Raw genomic sequence first — 21,079 nt, forward strand, 5'->3', positions numbered from 1 at the left:
ACCCCCTCGAAAAATTCTTTACAATGTTCTATGCAGTCCCACTAGTCTAAATACGGTTTCTGGTTAATATTGCGCTAGTGGAATATGAGTTAAGCAGCAAAATCCAGCATTTTTTATCAATATCAGAAGGCGGCCATTTTGCCACTTGCTGTCGAGTGAAAATGACATCACAGTTGCTGAGAGCTCAGGTAACAACCAATCACAGCTCAGCTTCAGAAAACAGGTAAGCTGTGATTGGTCATTGCCTGAGCCCTGAGTAACTGTGATGTCATCTTCAGTCGACAGCAAGTGGCAAAATGGTCGCCTCATATGATGGGTAAAGACAGCTGGATTTTGCTTCATAAGTCATATTCCACAAATGTAATATTAATCAGAATGTCATGTTTAGACTAGTGAGGTCACATATAACATATTATTGTCAAGAAATGTTTAAGTTCATGTATTACTTAAATGCTGCTGCATAAAGAAAGCAACAGCATGTCAAAGAAATGTAGTTTTACTACCTGAAAAATGATGTGTGTATAATAAAAAGCTACTCTAGCAAGTATCTATATTAAAGTATATACTCAAGAGAGAGTTAAATGTATAGCCTGGATATACCTAAACTTATTCCTGCACAGTAAAATCTTTAGTGTAAATTTGACTCGATTTAGAGTAAATTTGACTCTATTTAGAGATGGACCAAATAGACTCAGTTTTAGAGTAGGCTAAGATTTACACTAGGAAGAGTGTAAAATAAAAAAAAAAAATAAAAAATGGGGAAAAAAGGCTACTCATGGGTTGAGGATCGAACTCACAACTTTCAGCTGCCACACTACCACCTGAGGTACGCCCCTCCTACTGTTTGCTTTTCTATAAGAGACCAAAGATTGTTTTTGGTCAGAGTGGAAGATTCCATGGAATCATGGAATCAACCTGCAGCTGACATAAGCGATATACTAACAGAAAGCAGGGAGCTGTGTGGCTCAGGGAGTAGATCGGCTGTCTCCCAAGCTGAAGGTCATGAGTTCCTTCCTCCACCCTTGAGTCACTTTTATTTTTTTCCTATTTTTTTATTTTACTCTCTTCTAAACTGAGTAACTTTCTTATAAGCATTTATGTAGTACCCACAAAATAACAACAAACATAAAGGAAAAAAATAAATAAGTAAAATAATTAAAATAATGGAAAAAAAAAACACGAGTTTACGTTCCACACGTATATGAATTTATGGTGATATTTTCCATATCGTCACATTTGTGTGACCTTACCCTGGCAAACTCAACAGGTTTGGGCAGGAGACACATGACCATGACGTCAAATCGCACGTCGCACACCGTCTTTAACCACTTGGTGACAAATTGCGGTTTTAGCTTCTCCACCAGGCTTCCCACCTCGTCGTCCATCATATAGGCAGTCGAGTGAAACCACTGGAAAACCATACTGACCAGCCGGGCCAGACTCTCAGTGGGTGTGTTCTCATTGGGGGTACACAGGCTCACCTGTGCACAAGTACAGAGAAGCGGAGCAACAAGCCATATAAGTGGCGATAAGGTAGCCACGTGACGCAAATATCCTTATCTAATGTTCCCTGTTATTGACAGACATGGCCTTTGGTACACACCAGGAACCAGATGCCAAACTGACTGAGGAGCCGCTGGTCGTGCTGGTCGTCCTCTTTGTTATCAAACTCGATGTTGTCCAGAGAGTGATGCGAGGAAGACAGGCCCATCTGCCGACGCCTGTTCAGCTCAAACTCACGTTGTTCTGCGTGAATTTCGGCCTCCTTGAGCAGGCTGGAGGGATAAGAAAAGACACGCTCCCTCTATCACACAAGTGCACATCAGTCTGGACTGCAGGAATAGCATCGAAGGACATCCAATTTAATATTATCATTATTACTGTGATGGGTGAAGAAATGACAACATCATTACGGAGCTGTTTCTTCAATGTTTTCTGTTACATGATTACCAAAACAGCTCACAGGATGATGAATCACAGTACATCACAACAAAATATTTTGTTATATTAGTTGGTTATATATCCAGGTAATAATAATATAAAAAAAAAACTTTCGGACATGGTATTAATTTACAATGGCCTACAACATGGAATTTACTGGATTACTGCATCCGAAAGCAAATAGGGCTTATTAAACCCCTCCCCAGTATACATTTTGAATTTGAATTTATTTATTTGAAAGGGACAATGCACATTAATCAACATTTTACAATGTAAATGTGCCCAGGTTAGCTAAGTTAAGCTAATTTTCATTTGGCGGATGTAGGAGACAATCACAAATCATTTTCCAACAATATACAATCATATTACACAAGTACATCTCCTGTACAGTAGTAATAAAATAATACAGTTTGACGCATCAATCATCAAGACCTTTTTTTTTTTTTTCCACGAACTTCAACAACGCAACACAGCAGAAACGTTCATGTCAAAATTTAGTAGTAATATGCTTACTAATAATGCATATATTTGTGGAGACTTTGGTCAAGTTGTAGTTTACAATTTTAAAAATGTGCAGAATTTCACAACTTACTTCATGTTCAAGATTAGATAGCTAGAAAAATGCGCTGAGCTTGTCACCAACGTCTTACAAATACAATTATGCCATCTAGTGGCAGGGTAATTACCTCGACACAAATCAATATCACACTCGTTTTTACAGTACAGTACATATTTTTACATTTAACTCAATTTTAGGAATTATTATGAAATTACTGTAATGACTAAATGATGCAGCCATATTTCTATTCGTTAACACTTTTTTCCACTTATATGTTTAATACAGTATGAAAACTAAGAAAAAAATGTATTAGACATTTTATTGTACATTTAGAACAGAGATGAAATTATATGACTACTGAAGTCATGCGATTAATTACAATTAAAAATTGTAATCGCCTAACAACCTTAATTATTATTTTTTTGTATTAATAGGTATAATAATAATAATAATAATAATAATAATAATAATAATAATAATAATAATAATAATATAAAACATTTTATGAATAATTTATTTATTAATTATAATAAATTAATTGTTATTAATTTATTAATTATTAATAATAATTAATTAATAATAATAAAATAATATAATTAATTAATACATTTTAATTATTTTTATTAGCACTTTATTAATCTTAGTATATTGCACTAGCCTAGCCTAGTTCTTCATTTTCTGATAGTAACAAATGGTTACATTTATGAGGGAAGGTACTAGATTGACATTACAGCGTGTAGGTGTACTTAATGTTTCGTCCATAGAATGTACAGTAAGACAGCCTGATCCTGCTTTAACAAGTCTCCATCTTAATATAAACCCCAATTAACAGGATCGCAGAGATGAGAATTCACCTTATAACAGCTTCCACGGTGCAAACGAGCTCCTCTGCCCCGCACTCGCGGGTGTTGATCGGAGGAGGCGAAGTCTGGTACAGATGGGTCTCCGCCGCGGCCCCCACCTCGCTACTGTGGTGGTTGACATGGCAACGCTTGCAATAGCGGACAGGCCGGTTACCATGGCGCCCGCAGCAACCGGCCGAGAAGCAGGTGACCACAGCCCTCCTGACGTGAGAGCTACAGTTCTGAGGAGACGCGGGGCCTTAATGATGTTACATTCATCTCGTGACAAGTTCCTTCTAAGTCTCAAAATCACACATGCATTTGTTGAGAAACATTCATCCTTACACATCTGCTGGGATTTGTAAAAAATATATATATATATTTTTTTTTTTTTTTTTTTTTTTGCATCCCCAGTGTCTCAGGCTTCTAAAAATAAAAAGCATGGCACGAGGGACCCATCCTAATCTGATCAGCGTCTAATCTTCTGCCATTAGCGGGATGCAGCGCTGCCTATCAAATTAATATATTTGTCCTCAGACGGCGACATCCCTCATTCAGTCATCCATCTTTCAGCAGTGCCGCACTGCCTGATGTTACATTTCGAAATGCTCGCGGTATTTTTTTTAAAGATTTGGGAATGCTGGTGTGTCCTCGATGGCCGATGTGACACGCAATGAGCGGAAGGAAAGATGACTCAATTAATAATGAAAGCTCCGGTGTAAATCCAGGTGGGAGTTGAAAAGGCTTTCTGAGATGAGTGGAGCAAAGCCTGCTGCAAAAGGGGAGAGGGAGTGGATTAAATGCTCCGGACAAACTAGGTGGAGGTCGACCGTTTCTATTGGCAACGTAGGGTTGCTCCGCCTGATTGGAATCTTGGAGATCATCTAACATTTAGTATTCGTTCAGGTGTCTCTGAGGAGGCCATTAGGGAGCAATCACTTAAAGATTTAGGATGAGGGTTTTTTTAAAGTGACTCCTCCTGCTCCATCAGCACAGATGTAAGAATTTATCATGACCAAAATGAATGTTAAAGTTAATTTCATTTGATGAATTGATATCCTCTGGCTGGAAAGGTAACAAGAAACAGACTAAGAGAAAATAAATGTAAAATAACAGCCATGTTTGCACTATACATTTTGAAAATTTGATTGAAAATTTGCCTGAGCTTTTCCTAGAAAGGCTACTTTTCAAAATATGCAATTTATGGGGTCGCTTTGCACAAAATAACCCAATTTTGGGGGGTTGTTTTTTGCAACACAACCCAGAAAGTTGGGACAAACTGACCCAAGTAGTGGATAGTTCCCTTTTTGACAACATTTTTTGACCCAACTGTAATTCATTCAATGATTCAGAAGATTGTGAATGAAATACGATGACGCTCACCACACATCCGCTGAGCTCATAATATGTCTGTCTGCAACTCGATCAAATTCACCAAAATCACATTGAACTACCTGCGCTAATATTTAGACGTGGTTCCAGCAGGCGTAAACGTCAGTCTGCTTTCAGCCACCAAATTAGTATCTAAATAATAATTATATAAACGAGACTTACACCAGCACAAATACTCACGATTATCCAGTTTTTATACTCAAACACAGCTGTTGTGTCTAAATATTGAGCCTATAGATTTGCATATTTGAGTGAATTGGGCAATGCATCAAAATGTTCATTTTCTTTGCATTTATTTGAAATCCTCTTACCTTCTTTTGACAAATGGCCGAGATTTCAGCTGCAAATCAAATTAAGAAGATTATTTTCATAACCAATAAGAAAAAAATACATTATGGGCATCTTTTAAAGCAGCAATGACGAACCAGAAGACTGTAGGTCATAATCCTTGAAAGTATTTGATCTGATCTATAATCTATAATGTTAATAAAACCTCAGACTAGAGGAATATATTAAAAAGCCCAAAAGCATATAACCACAAAATGCTCATGACAAATGAGTACAATTTAAAAAAAAAAAAAAAAAAAAAAAAAAAAAAAGGATATCATATTTTTTTATAAATGTAGTATTTCTTCCAATGGACTTCATATTGCCCAGTTTAAAAATGTGCCCCAAATGCATTTCTACATATTTATTGAGGTTCTTTAAATAGATGACTGACAGCATATTGCACTATAATGTATTTAAAACCAATATTAGGAACGCTCACCTTGGGGAAGAAGAACGTCAACAAGCCATTCTGCATGGTCTCTGAAAAGGTGGGAAAAAAAATGTAGAAATTATATTTTACGGTATTTACTGGCAACACTATACAACCATACTGACAACCATATACTGTACTGTACATGAAAATCAGCGAAATCAGAGAAATAATGAATCATTCCAACTGGCCTATTCAACAAAAAGTTGTTTTGAATAATATCCTTGTGATGTGTTTTTCTATAAGGAAAAATAAACCAAAATTAAAAATCGATTACAATTGGAAATCACATTTTTATGCACAAAAAAAACACCCTCTGAGATATTATCTTAAGTTGATATCGGCCTACGAGGAAGTGTTGCATACCCGGCTATTCGTTGGCTGCACTCCTCGCATATGTAAAGAGGAGGTGGCTTGTCTCCCAGGGCAACCGAAAGAGTGGGATCTATACACATCTGCAAAAGAAAAGAGGCTTAAAATCATGGATACTTAAACAATGATATGTAAACACAAGTATAGGCTGTGGTATATTTTCTGTCGATGTTCCTCACACAGCTCAACAGTACTGCAAAGAAATATTGCCGCACTCCAACCAGTCTCTACATGCCTCGATGTGAATGGCTTGCTGCATATGGTACACTCTGCTCCCTTGCAACCTGTGCTTGGCATATAGTGCACCGTGAATTAATGTTCCCCGCACCTCCATCCCCAAGGGCTACGTGGGGTCACTACTTCCAATTAAGCCCACACCTCCCCCCCCCAACAGCTCCAAGTAATTGAAATCCATCTCCTGTCCCCGCTCCTGCTCACACTCTATTTGTCCATTTTGAGCATGGCTGCATGGAGGCAGACCAAGCAAATAAAAGAGAGCAACAACAGCAGAGTCTGGCGTGTATGTGTGTGCGTGTGTGTATGTCTAGCGATGCTGATATCATTACAGCTGCCTGGATGTGCACTGATTTATTTACCGTGGGGCTCACAAAAGCAAACACGCTGATGTGTGTGCTTGAACAAGCTGCAGCATGCCACATGCGGTCCCTGTGAAGTTCATGTGTGAATCTTGCAACACCAAAAATAATTTAAAAAAAAATACAGACATCTATTGAAGGCACATCTCGACTTGGGTCACCTTGACAGCAGGTTTATTGATAGCATTGTGGCACTCAATATGTTGACAGTGAATGGGGTTCCAGGCTGTTAGGAATAAACGTCAGAAGAGAAAATGGAGAGCTTTGGTTAGTTCAAGGACGGATAGAGCCGAGAGATGAAAATCTAAAAATGATCATGACCAGTGTACTGCAGCCCTCGGTATTCACTGATGGCTCCTGGTGGTTTCAGGTTGGGCCAGTAATGAAACAGCATCTGCACAGCTGGAGGCTTGACTTGGGATGGGCCATACGATATGACGTAAAGAAGGTCCTGCACGCAATAATTATGCCATTAGGTACAATGCACACGCTAGTTAAAACTAGCTAAGAGCTGTGACAAAACTCTAATTTAAAAAAAAAAAAATTTATCTGAGTGGTATTAAGATAATATTTTACATTGTTATTTTTGTTAATGCTATGAATCAATTCCTGAATCTACTGTTGTCTCAATAGCTTACTTGCTAAATGTGATGCTAGCGCTAGCTAGGGGATATTTAGCTTAGTGACAAATATGGGAAACAGATAGCAATACTTAAAATTTGCTCTTATAAATAATTGAAACAAACTCAATGAGAGGTAGCGAAATAATGAAGAAGATATTCCTTGTAAGTTGGGAACATTTACCTGTTTACATTGAATTTAACTTATTATAATAACGTTAGCTTAGGACAAGCTTAGCATCCTGCTATCTCATAATTGGCACAGATGCATAGTACTGGTTTTATTTTACTAGAAAAGGTACCCAAGCTATTTGATTTTCGATTCTGGAATTTGGTATATACTGTAGTATTTTATTATTATTATTATTATTATTATTATTATTATTATTATTATCATGTTGCGTATCCATTGTAGATCGGAATATTCCAGAATACTGTTGAATTTAATTAAAGAGTAGTAACACGTAAGCTGAGGTTTTCTTACTGCTTTTTGAACATGAAAATTATCAGGTACAACAATATAAATAAGGTAGATGAAATGTTCTTAGGCAGGAATGGATTAATTGCATTTTCATTCATTTCAATGGGAATTATTACCTTGGTTTGTAAATGTTTTGGTTCGAAAACAGGTTCACCAAACAAATAAAATTTGGTTCTATACTGTGTACGTGGGCAATTTATTAGTATTACGCACGTATATTAAGTTTGTGTTGATTGCTTCCATTCTTTAACTATGTTTTTTTTTTGTGATATGTTCAATGGTAGTTTTTTTTCCATAAGTGACTGTATCATGATTAATTAACACAACTTTTATATGATTAAGCAACTTTCATAAAAATGATTCAAATTGCAATCGAAGTCAAAATAAAATAAAGATACCTTCCACACTTCTTGTTTGTGCTTCATTAGACACTCCAGCAACTGACAGTGATAAACTGGGAAGGAGCAGAGGTACCAATGATTTCATACATTATTTTACATACGCCACATGGACAAAAGTATTGGAATAGTGTTTATGTTTAAATCGCATTTGGAATAGACTGCTTCGTTCCCTGTGAATCTTAATTCATAGCAAGACATTTTGGACCATTTACAGTGTTGGAGATGGTCCTTTTCCTGTGCTCAGTGTACAAAGCAAGGTCAACAGAGGTCTGCTCGGAAGAGTCTGGTGAGGAGGAACGTACCTCCACAACATTTGAGATGAACTAGACTGGTATTTGTGAGCTAGATGCACCAATATTTTTGTCCATATTATTCATATGAACACACCAAGGACAGAAAACATGCCGGATTACCTGGATTTGTAGTGTACTGCATTGCTATCATTAGCATCGAGGAAGCAGACAGATTCACATAGGCTGGGACTCCCCCCTCCCTCCGGGTGGATCCCACTGCATTTGAGAGACAGAAAACTGGTAACAACGTGATTTATTTGATTTTGGTATTAGCTTTATTTTTGTAATTTTGTACAGGTACCGGTGTGTAGATTTTTCCTGTCAAAAGTCCATTTGGGAGTCCATTTCCACAATGTATTTTAAGGTACAAAACAGTATAAGGCAAATTATTTAAATAATAAGTCTGCTTCCTTTTTTCCTTTTTTCCTTTTTTTTTTTTTTTTTTTAATGTAACATCCTATCATAACTAACTGTTCATCCAAGTGCAAAACCGGTTAACCGATGTACAATAGCACTAAAATAAAATTCAAATAGAATAGTTAAACCTTTGATGATGCAATGTGAAGAAGAGTGGTAGGTCCACTTGAAATTGAAGTTTGTTACTGTTGTAAATGTTAAATGTATAGTTTCAATAATAATAATGGGAAAAAAAATTCATAGATCACTGTCATTCCAGAGTTTAAATAAATATAAAAAATGTCGTCATCCATCTGTATTTAGTGGATCAGACCATACATTTCAGTTGTACTGTATTTAACTTTTTTAAGTACAATATATTTCAATTTAAGAACTGTTTTTGTTTTATTTACATGTATTTACGTGTAATTTGTATTTAAAGTTTATGTGCAAAAATTTTATTTCAATCACTATTTAAATATACGTTTGTTTTACTTTCATATAGTTCATTTATTTCATTCTTTAAAAAAAAATGAGAGGGCAGAAAAAAGTAAAACTTAACATCAACTATAGTCAAGGTACACTTGTAAATATATTTAAGCAAAGTGACCGTGTTTAAACTGTGCATAATGTTACCGTGGCTTAAAATAGTATTAAACATACTTCGGAATGAAACCTGCCTTGTTTTGACGGCCACTTAGGTTTACTATGCTACTGTTATTTTAATGTTGGTAATGATGGTGGTACTTTAAGAGCTCAATAGTCATTAATAAGTCAACTAATTTTATTCTCAACTGTTGAGACCAAGTTGCATTAATTCAGAGTTTACCTTCTGAAGATAGCGTCAGCATTTTGGACTCCTGATGTACACTATATCGGTGCTTCATCACAGTCAGATTAATATATTTACTTAATTAGGGCATACTTACATATGGCCATGGGGAGGAAAGAGGTGCTGAGGTACTCAATGATGTCTTTGTGGAGGAAAGGGGGAAATGTGGCTAAAGTGGAGATCATAGTATAGGGCAAAGTGCTGAGAATATCATCACTGAGAAAGGGCAGAAGGCAAGTTGTTGTGTAAAATATGGACTGGCCCAGATCTGATGAGAAAGAAGAGATGCAAAAAAAAGACAAAGAGAGATATACAGACACTTATTCAATAAGCTGTACATACAGTATTCACATACTGTATGCAGCCACAATGCTAAAAAACTCTTAACTACATTTCATATATATCAGTACAGCAATTTAAAAAAAAAAGAACAATTGGAATATATGGTCTTTCTTGAAAAGCTGCTAAAAGTAAAGTTTGCACTCAAGAAAAGTGGAGCATTCTAGTCAAGGTGATGGAATTTCATGCTTTCTGGCTTTCTTTAACAGGGGTAAAATATTCATGAGGAAAAAAAAAAGACTGTGGAAAAAAAAAAACTGGCAATCATTCCCTGGTATGCTAACAATGTCAAACTTTGCTGTACAGTATGCATACGTTTTCCATTTAGCGTAATGTAACTTCACATGAGCATCGACATTTCCTCCCACTGCACATAACAAACATGCGGTCGAATATGATGCACAGAAGAGAAGGCCTATGGGCTGGTGTGTCCAATGGCTTATGAACGATTAGGTTGACAGGATCCAGCGTGCTCCCAATCACCCCATGCATCCCTCAAGATCCTCAGCGGGACTTCTCTCCATCCCGTTACAAAAAAGAGGCCAAAAAAGCGGAAGTGGCTTCATGCAGGCCAGACGGCTCGGAGTGTGGGGGGGGGGGGGGATGATGATGACAAACAGTGGTGCACTGGGGCCTTGACTCACCATGCTGACCGTGCTGCAGCAGGGGCACCAGGTCAAGCAGGGTCACGAGGGTCACATACAGGCCCTGATAGTCCAGAGAGGGGTACTCTGAGAGCTGAGCGTCCCGACTCTGCTGCCCCTGCCCCCCGCGGTCTGATGGGGCATCGCGCAGAACGCTGTAAAGGAGGGAGCGAGTAACTGTAGGGTTGATGGAACTGACTTGTGGTCTTAGAGATGGGGTGAGTGGGAATGGCACAGGAAAAAGACACATGGTCATGGGCACGGCCAATTTGGAAGCTTCCTGGTTCTCCTTCCTGCCTGTGCGGGACAGAATGCTGCTCCGGGGTGGGAGGGGTTGGGGAAGGGGAGGGGAAGGGGAACAAGGGAAAAAAAGAGACAACAAAGACACAAAAAAACAGCACATTACATTGAAATGGCACTACAGAGACAGCGTAAATAGAAAAAAACAAAACCAGATAAACCCCACATAGGATGCAGTGTCTCACTATTTGACTGTGTCGCCCTGCTCGGTCTTGTTCACAGTGAATTCAATTCAATTGGTTCTTGATTTGTCAGAAACAAAAAGCAAAAAAATATGAGCACATACTGCGATGATCACTGCATCTCATGCGTATCTGGTGACAAGGAGCAAAAATATAAAAAATGGCATGTTTTCAGTGGCAACCCCATACTTCTCCAAATTAAAAGGGACAGAGCAAAAACGTCTGTCCCTTCCTGGCTGCCTTCATCCAATCAGCGACGGCTACCATGCAAAAAAGGCCAATGTGCGGGAGTGGAATTTGTGCAGAGGGAGGGGGTGGTGGGGGGAAAAAAACAGAAATTTCCTTGTCTTTAGTAGGGCTGTCAAGGATGGGAGTGACACCAAATTGGCTTAGGGAAAATACAGAGGTGACACTTTTGAAACATGCTTCAGCCAGTAATAAACATGTGTGTGAGGTTAGATCAAGTGCTCCTATTTCACAGCACATGTTTATTGTACCAGAGAAATAATGTCCGTATGCATACAATATGATACTGCACCAGTATCATCGGGAGAAATAATGAGATCCAACAGGCATATGGATTCAGGTTTCTAAAATAAATGCCACTAGTCTACAATAGAGGAGAAACTAGAATGACAAAGGAATAGGTTGTATCAAGGGGGATGACTGGTAACAATTATGTTTGTGAGCTAATGCAGGATGGACAATTGTGTTTGCTGTCCCCTGGGGAAGGTGGTGGACGTATTGCATCTTAAGGGGAGGAGGGGGGGGAGAAAAACTTGTCGGGTTGAGTGTGGAGCATCTAGGGTGGAGGAGGGGGGAGGGGCCAGAGAGCATTGCTCTTTTACTGCACATTTTATGAAGAGCTACAGCTTTTTTTTAATGGCAAAGAATTGAACCCAGATTATAAAGGCTGATGCATTTTTTGTTAAAAGGCCACTTTGGTAAAAGCGATATTTGGATAGTAAGTCAGAATGGGGGGATAAATTACAAATTTTACACATTAAATGTTACACGCAACATTTTATGATTTATAACCTCAAAGTTGTACTGGTAAAACACATACAGTGGAAGTCAAAAGTAAACACACCCCTATAAAAATTATAACATTTTTCTGATGGGGAAAAAAAAAGCGCGAAGAAAGTTTTTTTTTCTCTCTCTCTCTCTCTTTAAGGGAATAATAACCAGTATGATTAAATTGGAAAATGACATTTAAAAATTGTAGGATCTATAAAACATAGAATGACACGGTAACAAAAATGCAAATAAAAAAACTAATAAAAGCATCCCAGGAAATCTTGATTTTGGTATTTTTATTCTTTATTATTTGGTGTGTTTGCTATATTTGTATATTTATTAAATTTTGAAGGTATATTCTTTCTTTTTTCTTCTTCTTCTTCTTTCAGGTCTCTGGACCACTTTCCATTGAGTTAAAAAAAAAAAAAAAAAAAAAAGGAGGGTTATTGTCCATTTTTAAATCAGAAAAACTCTTATTTTAACAGGGGTGCGTTCACCGTATCCACTGTACATCTTTGTTACAGAATCAAACAAATACACTGACTTTTTCACTGCCCATTTCTCATTTACAGAATATAATACATCATTGAATTGAACCATGAACAACACACAGACACACTCGCACGCATACACTGGACTGGTACACACGGACACAGACATTCTGCGTGTGTCTACATCCACACACACAAAAAGTACCAACATATACACATAAAACACATGTAGAAATGCACTGGTACAGACACGTGACATTGACTGTCAAACCCTAATCTGTCAATTAATAAATAATCGACTATGTGTTGCAATAACTTAAAGTATAATAGATAATATAAAATGGTCAGATATTACTAAAAGAAAAAAAAATCTTATTTCATAAATCTGCATCTGTAAAAAAAAAAATGTGAGTAATGTGAGTATGAAACTATTTCCTGGAGCCCATATAATAATTCTGGAAAAAGGACTGAGTAATTTATTTGAATTTTTTTTACTTTACTCACTTAATATGACATTGTCACTTAAGACAGATTGTCATGGTTTCAGCATCTATTCTGCTATAATGTATCACGACTCCGTGGAGTCATGTGCAGAAATATCCGGTCATTTGATGAGGAACGAAAAACAACGAGATTCAGCGTAGCTAAAATGGCTGCCCACTTGGCCTGCACCGGAGGAGGATGTTCGTCCTCCGCCTTCCACGGCACCCGTGGGAGCGGGCTGACCCCGGCAAGTGTGGAGCAGCCCTCTGTGGGCCCCTGAGGGAGAGCCACGCCAGGGAAGCGTTCATCCAGTAGCTGACCACTGAATCAATAAACATCCTGAAGCTCCACCTCAGCTGTTTTCACATTTAAATTACTTTTGAGAGCTATGGTGGTCTGCTTCCCTCACTTTTCTCATTCAGTGTTCATTTTAATTGTGAGATGGTGTAAAAAAAAAAAAAGAAAAAAGTGTCACAAAAACGCTATACTAAAATATATATCTGACCATGTAGAAATCTAAATATCAGACATTTTGAAATGTGTTACCTGTTGGTTCCAGAGCAGTGTACTTACCTGAGTAGGGTTTGAGAAAAGTATTTCAGTGTGTTTGCAATGTCAGTTCCGGAGGGCACAGGATAAATATTGTGTTGCACACGGTTGTGATACTCTTGCAAGTATCGTATCTTAGAAGCAACTAGAGACAAAATAAAGAGCAGAGTGACGAGCAGATTAACAATTTGAGACACAAACGATGTTTACAAAAAAAAAATGCATTCAGTTGAAATGTGATACTGCATGTCTCTCCCATCCATGTAACACAGATGTTCCAGTTACAAAATTAAACAGAGGCCATGATTCCAATGCCCTCTGGCCCTCTTCAAGTGACCTTTTTAAGCTATTTCTATGAGGTCACAAGAAGCCCAAGGGGCGGCGGTTACCTAATGCTTATAAGAGTCAACATGTGCTCAAGGATGGTCAAGTCCCAAGGCAAGAACATTTATCCATCTATATATCCATTTTCTGAATTTCCAGGGTCGGGTCGCGGGGGCAGCAGCTTTAGCAGGTAAGCTCAGCGTTCCCTCTCCCTAGCCACTTCGTCCAGCTCTTCCGAGGGAATCGCAAGGCGTTCCCAGGCCAGCCGGGAGGTATCGTCTCTTCAGTGTGTCCTGTGTCGTCCCAGAAGCCTCCTCACCAGGGAGGAGACCATAAAGCATCCTGAGAAGATGCCCGAGCCACCTCATCTGGCTCCTCTCCATTCTCCCCTCACTTGTGAACAAAACTCCAAGATACTTGAACTCCTCCAGTTGGAGCAGGATCTCATCCCTGACCGATTTGCAGGTGTTGATTTTCATCCCAACCGCTTCACACTTGGCAGCAAATCACTCCAGTGAGAGTTGGAGATTGATGAAATCAACAGGATCACATCATCTGCAAAAATTAGTGATGCAATACTGTAACCACCACCAAACCGGACTCCCAGAATGCCTTGGCCTATAAATTCTGTCCATAAAGAATATGATCAGAATCTGTATCAAAGACCATCAATTGTACAGGGATCAGAGGGGGATCGGTACACCCCGCAACCCCCCATAACTCCATGGGGGACAAGGTCCAACACCTTTTCCACAAAAAAAATAAATAAATAAAATACTTAGTAAATACTAGTAAAGCTAAGACCCTGTTTACACGGAAGCAAAGCCGGCTTCGTTCGTCAATCAAATCTTGTACAGACAGAACCGTCTCATGACATGCAAGTGTCCAAAAGAAGACGCATAGGACGTTTAATAGCTGTAATACATATGCCAAGTCTGGAGTGGCGCTGTAGCGCTGCCACAGGGAGTTAACGGAAAGCGTAGAAGAAGAATCAGCGAAGAAGACGAACCACTGATGATCTGAATAGCCGGTTTTGAAGCCCCCAGCCCCCCCAGAAATATTTCTCGGCATACGATCCTATACATTTACGGTATCGAAATAAGAAAACATTTGAGACAGTACTTAGTAGAATTAATAGGGGTCTAGCAACAGCTATAAAAGAAAAGGTGTCTTCAAAGTAGTTTAAACATCAGTCTGCTCTCGAGATCGGAGGACTAAGATGGCTGCCCTGTCGCTTCAACGGCTTGCAAGGGTGTATATGGTCTATCGGCCAGAGGTGCCCAAGTCCGGTCCTCGAGAGCCGCTATCCAGTCTGTTTTCCATGTCTCCTCCAACGCAGCTGAATAAAATCAAGCTCATCAGCTCAAGCTTTGCAGATGCCTGATAACGACCCTGACCATGAATCAGGTGTGTTGGTGGGGAGAAACATGGAAAACAGGCTGGAAAGGGGCTCTCGAGGACCGGACTTGGGCACCCCTGGCTCTATCCAGTCATATATAAAGATCAGTGAGACGAACACAACACAGAAGTGACAATGCCGGGTGATTCAAGGGATTCAAACAAGCTAAGGAGGTTGTGCAAAACGAGGAAGACACGGCTATCCGCCATTGTTGATGACAGACTGGCAGTTCGTGCGCAGTCACGGGAGATGTAGCTATCCTGCTATGGTGTCCACATTGGAACGTTTTGAAATCTTTCCACTCTTGAGCCATGGTTTCAAAAGTGGTCGGTTTCGAGCTCAGAAACCGAGCCGCCGTGCGGACGAAGTGCCCAAACAGTAAGAAACTTGTGCGAATACACTGAAACGGGCTTTCGTGTGAACCTAAAACTACTCCTGATTCTGCGATTTGACTTCCGGACAGACCCTCCTCTCCAGTAACCCTTAATACAAGTCGGCCTTAATATGGAGGCTGATGAGTGTGATTCCCCTGTAGTTGGAATACACATTCCGTTCCCCTTTCTTAATAAAGCGGACCACCATTGAGGTCTGCCAATCCAGAGGCACTGTCCCTGATGTCCATATGACTTGTAGAAGCGTGGCAACCAGGACAGCTCCACAAAATCCAGAGCCTTTGGGAACTCTGGGCAGATTTCCCAACCATTCCAAGGGCCATGCCACCCAAGGAAGTTCATTCAAGAACAAATGCTTACTCAGCTATTCAATTATCTTTTAATTGAGCAATGACTTACAGTAGTGTACTGTGCAAAAATCTTGGGACCCCACTAGTGTTGTTCTAATGATCATTTTAAACATGCTGGAGCTGACTTCAGAAAAAGGGAGACGACACCCTTCACTGGTTGCCAGTCAATTAAAGTGCACATTTATAGACAAGGATTCACACTCATATTCATATCGATTCACGCGCATTTTGAGTCCTATTATGAAAAAATAAATAAACACAAATGGCGGATGCACACATGACACAACAACTTTTTAACCCTAGAAAACAAGTTTGACGCAATCCACGCCTTGCAAATGACTAATGGCTGGTTCAAAGTGTGAGGAGAGCACTCAAGATCGGTTGTTTTTCCACCTGTTCACAGGCACACAAAAAAAAAAGAGGGGGTGGAAGCCTGCCACCAGCCTGATCCCAGCATATTAATGAGCAATCTTCATGCCACCATATTGCTAAAGGGGGGTGGAAGAAAATCCACCGAATCGACCTTGACAGTGGCATCCCGAATTTATTTGACCGCATTGATGTTGAATGAGTCAATTTAGCTGTCAGTTTAAAAAAAAAAAGCTGTGCAAACGATCGACGGACTTGCTTTAAGATGCAAAGAAATGCGGAGGAGGAGTGAGGAAGGAGGGGACACACGCGCACACGCGGACACAAACGCGGACACATCGAGTCCTCCTCGAGCCTTCCTCTGCAGTGAAAACGTGTTGCAAGCTGCCTTGGCAACCGAGCTCTCATCATCACCAAGGACAGCTCCCATCGTCCTCGCTCTCAAATTAAAAAAAAAAACAAATATTGAAAAAAATATATATATATAACATGACAGAAACACATAAATATACTCACACTGCTCTGCCTTTGTAGACATTGCGGTGACACTTGTGGAGACATAAGCCACGCTGTCAATTTAATTTGGATTATTTTTTTTTTGCACCCTCTTCAGTGCTCTGTGTGTGCCTCACTGGTGGAAAAGTGAACTCTCTCTCTCTCTCTCTCTCTCTCTCTCTCTCTCTCTCTCTCTCTCTCTCTCTCTCTCTCTCTCTCTCTCTCTCTCTCTCTCTCTCTCTCTCTCTCTCTCTCTCTCTCTCTCTCTCTCTCTCTCTCTCAGCTTGATCGTACCACTGCGCGCAAGCAAAGGATTTGTGCACTATTTCTGTTCTCACGTTCCCTTGTGTGATGCTTTCAGTCATATTAAAATAGCGAGACTTAATTTAGCAAATCGTTTGGATAAGAATAACTGGATGCCTTCCGGGGAAGTGTGTGTGTGTGGTTAGAAAGACGGGAGAGATTGCTGTGCAGATGCTACAAACAAACACACCTTTCCAAATGGACTCACCCTGCTTTGACAAATTGCCATTCAGGAAATCCAACGTCGCCTTGAAAACAATTTCAAATGATACAGCAAAGGAAATTCTCCAAACTTTTAACCTTTATTATTTTCCTTATTATTATTATTTTTTTAACTTCTGTCTTCTTAGGCAAACGTGCAACAGATGGCTGGCAACTTAACAAAAAAATATTTTTTTGTAATATCATCTAACATGTTTTAATAGATTTTTTTAACCATTGATGCGCCTATATTATTGATCTAAAAAATAATTGGGTTGTATGTACATATATTAAAGAGATGTTTCAATAAAGCATACTAAAATTTAATTTAGATGCTGCTGAGGCTTAAAGTATAACATAAACAGACTTGAGGGTTTTAGCATAGCACTGACTGAGAGCCAAGGATGTTTTGGAGTATATCCATCTCATATCCAGCTGATGAAAAGCAACATCCTGTCACTACATGTGGGGAGAAAAATATTATATGCTAGTGTTATGCAAAAAGATTATACAGCAAATAAGTACCCACACACCAAGATAACGTAAGATACATGTTTATTATTGCGACTTCCAGTGGTGTACAACCGGCCTTCATCATACTAAAAGTTTATTTGAGTAGGCATGTAGCTAAAAGCTTAATATCTCAGCATTATGCGGTGCAATTCTAAAGCAGTGCAATCAACATCCACAATAATTGTGATAATTGTAAGAGCAAAAGCTTATAGTCGATACATCTCTTGTACCATAATATTTGATCATCAACATGATTGTATGTCTTCCTTTTAAAATATTTTCATTCAGGTGTTAGAATTTGAATACTTTTACTGTTACAAAAAAAAAAAAAAAAAAAAAAGATGATTTATTTCACCAACCAAGAAGTCAGCTGCCTTTGTGTTAGAGATTTGATTATACGTTTGTGGACTACTAAAAAAATGGGAAACCAGGTAGAAATCTACACATATGTGCTTGAAAATATTACACAAATTTAAGGTCGATATTAAGTTGTTCTTGTAGTGTTTAACTCCAATACAGTTCCATGGCATTAACGATGATGCCATTGTAAGTTAGAAATAGTAATTCTATACAAAAAATAAAATACTAAATACACATTCGCAATATTTATATTTTTGCCCAAAGTTGACTGTCACTGAGCAGTAAGAATTGATTCACGATCAACAGGTGAACTGGTGGTGCTCTTTTTGTTTATAAGACCACATAGGTTTTTTTTTTTTTTTTTTAAATACAAAGAATAAGCATAATGTGTGACAAAAATAACCTCAAACATTAAGAGAAGTACAATGCAAGCAACTGTTAAAAAAAAAAAAAAAAAAAAGGGGGGGATATTATTCAAACGCTAACTCAGTGGGCTTATCTGAACTTAATCAAGTTTGCTTTTGTAATTACTGAAGACAAGAAAGCAGCAAATATATGTGGCTGCAGTGAATCCCTGGAAAATTACAATTTGGTGAAGTCCAAACGCTCCAGCCATCATCTAAACATCTATTTAAGTGTTTATATTAAAATCACGTCACAATGTCCAAATACTGAGCCCCAGATGGAGATAATCTGAAATAGCTAAACATAACTGAAACATTTTAAATGAGGGCTTCAAACACACATTGATTGTTTTATTTGCATGTTTTAATCATTATTATTATTTGTATAGGAGCAAAATCATAATAACTCTTACATTGTCCAAATACTTCTGGGTCTAATCACAAGAAGCTCCACAGTCGTCATGGTGCTGTGCAGATGTTCGCTGCCGGTAGTGCGGAATATGGTGCAAGATCCATCCAGCTGGAGCCAGCAGAGTCACGGCAAACACGCAGAAGACGAACACAGATTGCTGTGAAGAAGTCAATAAAAATAAGAACATTTTCATTTTAGGAGAGAATGACAAAACACGCCTGATAGCTTTAACGGGCCAGACAAGAGCACGTCAATGTCACCGACTCCTCGAGTTACATTCCCACATTCACATCCCATCTTTATACTTTTTGCTCATGCCACATCACTCCTGAATATTGCTAACATGGACCGGGCATGTGCACGTCCCTGAGGACAGATCAACACATTTATTGTGGCGTAAACAAGCGGCCGCTCTGTTTCACTTCCATCAGGATCTCTTAGCCTTCAACTGACTTATGGATAAGAAATGAATAAAACATCTCCTCTGCTCTGCTCGTGAGCCGGGAAGCACACTTCGCTTGACTTCCTTGCATCACAGACCATAAAGTGCTCCGTGACAGACTGACTGTGTTTGGCTGGTAACTTTACATTTGTTTACCACCAAAGTAATGTCTACTTAAACAACAATAGTGTGAGTCCTACCAATGGCCCGATCTTGTCTTTAGGTGGCTTGTGCTGGATGATTGACCTGTGATCCTGCTGGAAGGCTTTCATCACTTTGGAGCCCCTCAGTGAACATGCCTTAAGAGCGGAGAACATCTTTCTGCTCGGTTCAGGTCACTCTCCTCTACTAATGTGTTGCGCTTGACATTCTTCCCCACTTTCCGTGAGATTATGAAGACACAATTTGGTGAAAATTCCCAACCCTCATCCTGGGCGGAGTCAATTCCACAGCCTTGTGTAAATAAATATACAGGCGAATTTCACATCAAGATGAGATGACTACAAAAGATAATATGATAAAAATAAATAAATAGAAGTGGTCAGGTTAGACTACACTAAAACGTTCTCCAAGAACAAAAAAAAGAGAAAGAAAAGCATTGATATCAGTTTGTTTGAGTAAATGACTATTATGATATGAATTTTGTTGTGAGCGTGTCGTCGTTATGAGAAAAAAAATAGAATCATATTTATTGGTCAAAGACACAAGGAATTTGTCTCCAGGAGTTGAGCGGCTGGGACTATCGTCATTAAGCAGTAAAAGTAACCAGCAGTGCGATACTGATCAACAAGAAAATTGCCAAATTGGGTGTATCAGACTTTTCATAAATTTAATATCAAAAGCCCACATGAAAATTAAAATGGTGGTATATATTTTGTAATATCTATGAATATTTTTACAGCCCTCTGGACTGACTCATACATCAAGGAGTAAACTATTATAGTTCCTGATCGTGATCAAATTTAACATTCGTTTTGTGATTCTAAAACAGAAGGATTTTATATGCATAAAATTCAGTAACCCCGCGACCCTTGTGAGGAGCAAGCGGTTCAGAAAATGGAAATGGATAAAATTCAGTAATTCTCTTACGATGGATTGACCTTGGAGTTAAAATTTTGCCTCTCCTGTATTGTGTGTCCTCTGTTGCCCTCAAAAGGACATTAGAAGTACTACAGCCCATTGCAATAAATGACGTGGCTATTTTGTCGTCTATTAAATTAAAAAGCCAATGTAGGGGCGCAGGAAAATTTCTAGGACTGGTCTAAAACTTTATTTTATTATGTGTTTATAAGTGTACAGTGTATACAGTACTGTACTGTCCAGTATTAAGTTAATTACATTGTTACACAACAAGCCACAAGAGGGCGCGCTCGTTGTTGTATTTTTGCACAACCTGCGCGAGTTCTTTGGTCCCGACAGCGTACTGGCCAGTCACTAGTCGACGTTGATGGGTCTGTCAAGTGAACCCAAAGATAGGAAGAAAGAGGATTTCCAAAATAAGAGTTCAGTAAACGACGTAGCAGTAACCTCCCCTCCAAACATTTTGTTATTATTCACTATATTAATTAGCCGAAGGGATTTATGTAATTCATATTTGAAACAATTGTGATTCACAGGCCTATCTT

At 38.9% G+C, this 21,079-nt stretch overlaps 1 protein-coding gene across 2 annotated transcripts in view; it reads right to left on the reverse strand.

Annotated features, from left to right (window-relative positions):
- The window catches only part of unc79 (unc-79 homolog, NALCN channel complex subunit), a 50,530-nt gene extending 33,553 nt beyond the window's left edge, over positions 1-16,977 (reverse strand). For both annotated transcript variants that reach the window (XM_077539078.1, XM_077539077.1), the window contains exons 1-14: positions 16,841-16,977; positions 13,515-13,635; positions 10,469-10,782; positions 9,583-9,753; positions 8,378-8,473; positions 7,962-8,017; positions 6,784-6,913; positions 6,624-6,688; positions 5,861-5,949; positions 5,504-5,544; positions 5,046-5,074; positions 3,355-3,584; positions 1,604-1,775; positions 1,251-1,481 (exon numbers count right to left, since the gene is read on the reverse strand). In XM_077539078.1, the coding sequence (XP_077395204.1) occupies positions 1,251-1,481; positions 1,604-1,775; positions 3,355-3,584; positions 5,046-5,074; positions 5,504-5,544; positions 5,861-5,949; positions 6,624-6,688; positions 6,784-6,913; positions 7,962-8,017; positions 8,378-8,473; positions 9,583-9,753; positions 10,469-10,782; positions 13,515-13,635; positions 16,841-16,862 (1,767 nt within the window). In that variant the 5' untranslated portion in view covers positions 16,863-16,977. The remainder of the gene's footprint in view (positions 1-1,250; positions 1,482-1,603; positions 1,776-3,354; positions 3,585-5,045; positions 5,075-5,503; positions 5,545-5,860; positions 5,950-6,623; positions 6,689-6,783; positions 6,914-7,961; positions 8,018-8,377; positions 8,474-9,582; positions 9,754-10,468; positions 10,783-13,514; positions 13,636-16,840) is intronic.
- Positions 16,978-21,079: the final 4,102 nt, after the last annotated feature.

This window comes from Festucalex cinctus, chromosome 12, assembly GCF_051991245.1.
Source record: "Festucalex cinctus isolate MCC-2025b chromosome 12, RoL_Fcin_1.0, whole genome shotgun sequence".
NCBI lineage: Eukaryota > Metazoa > Chordata > Actinopteri > Syngnathiformes > Syngnathidae > Festucalex > Festucalex cinctus.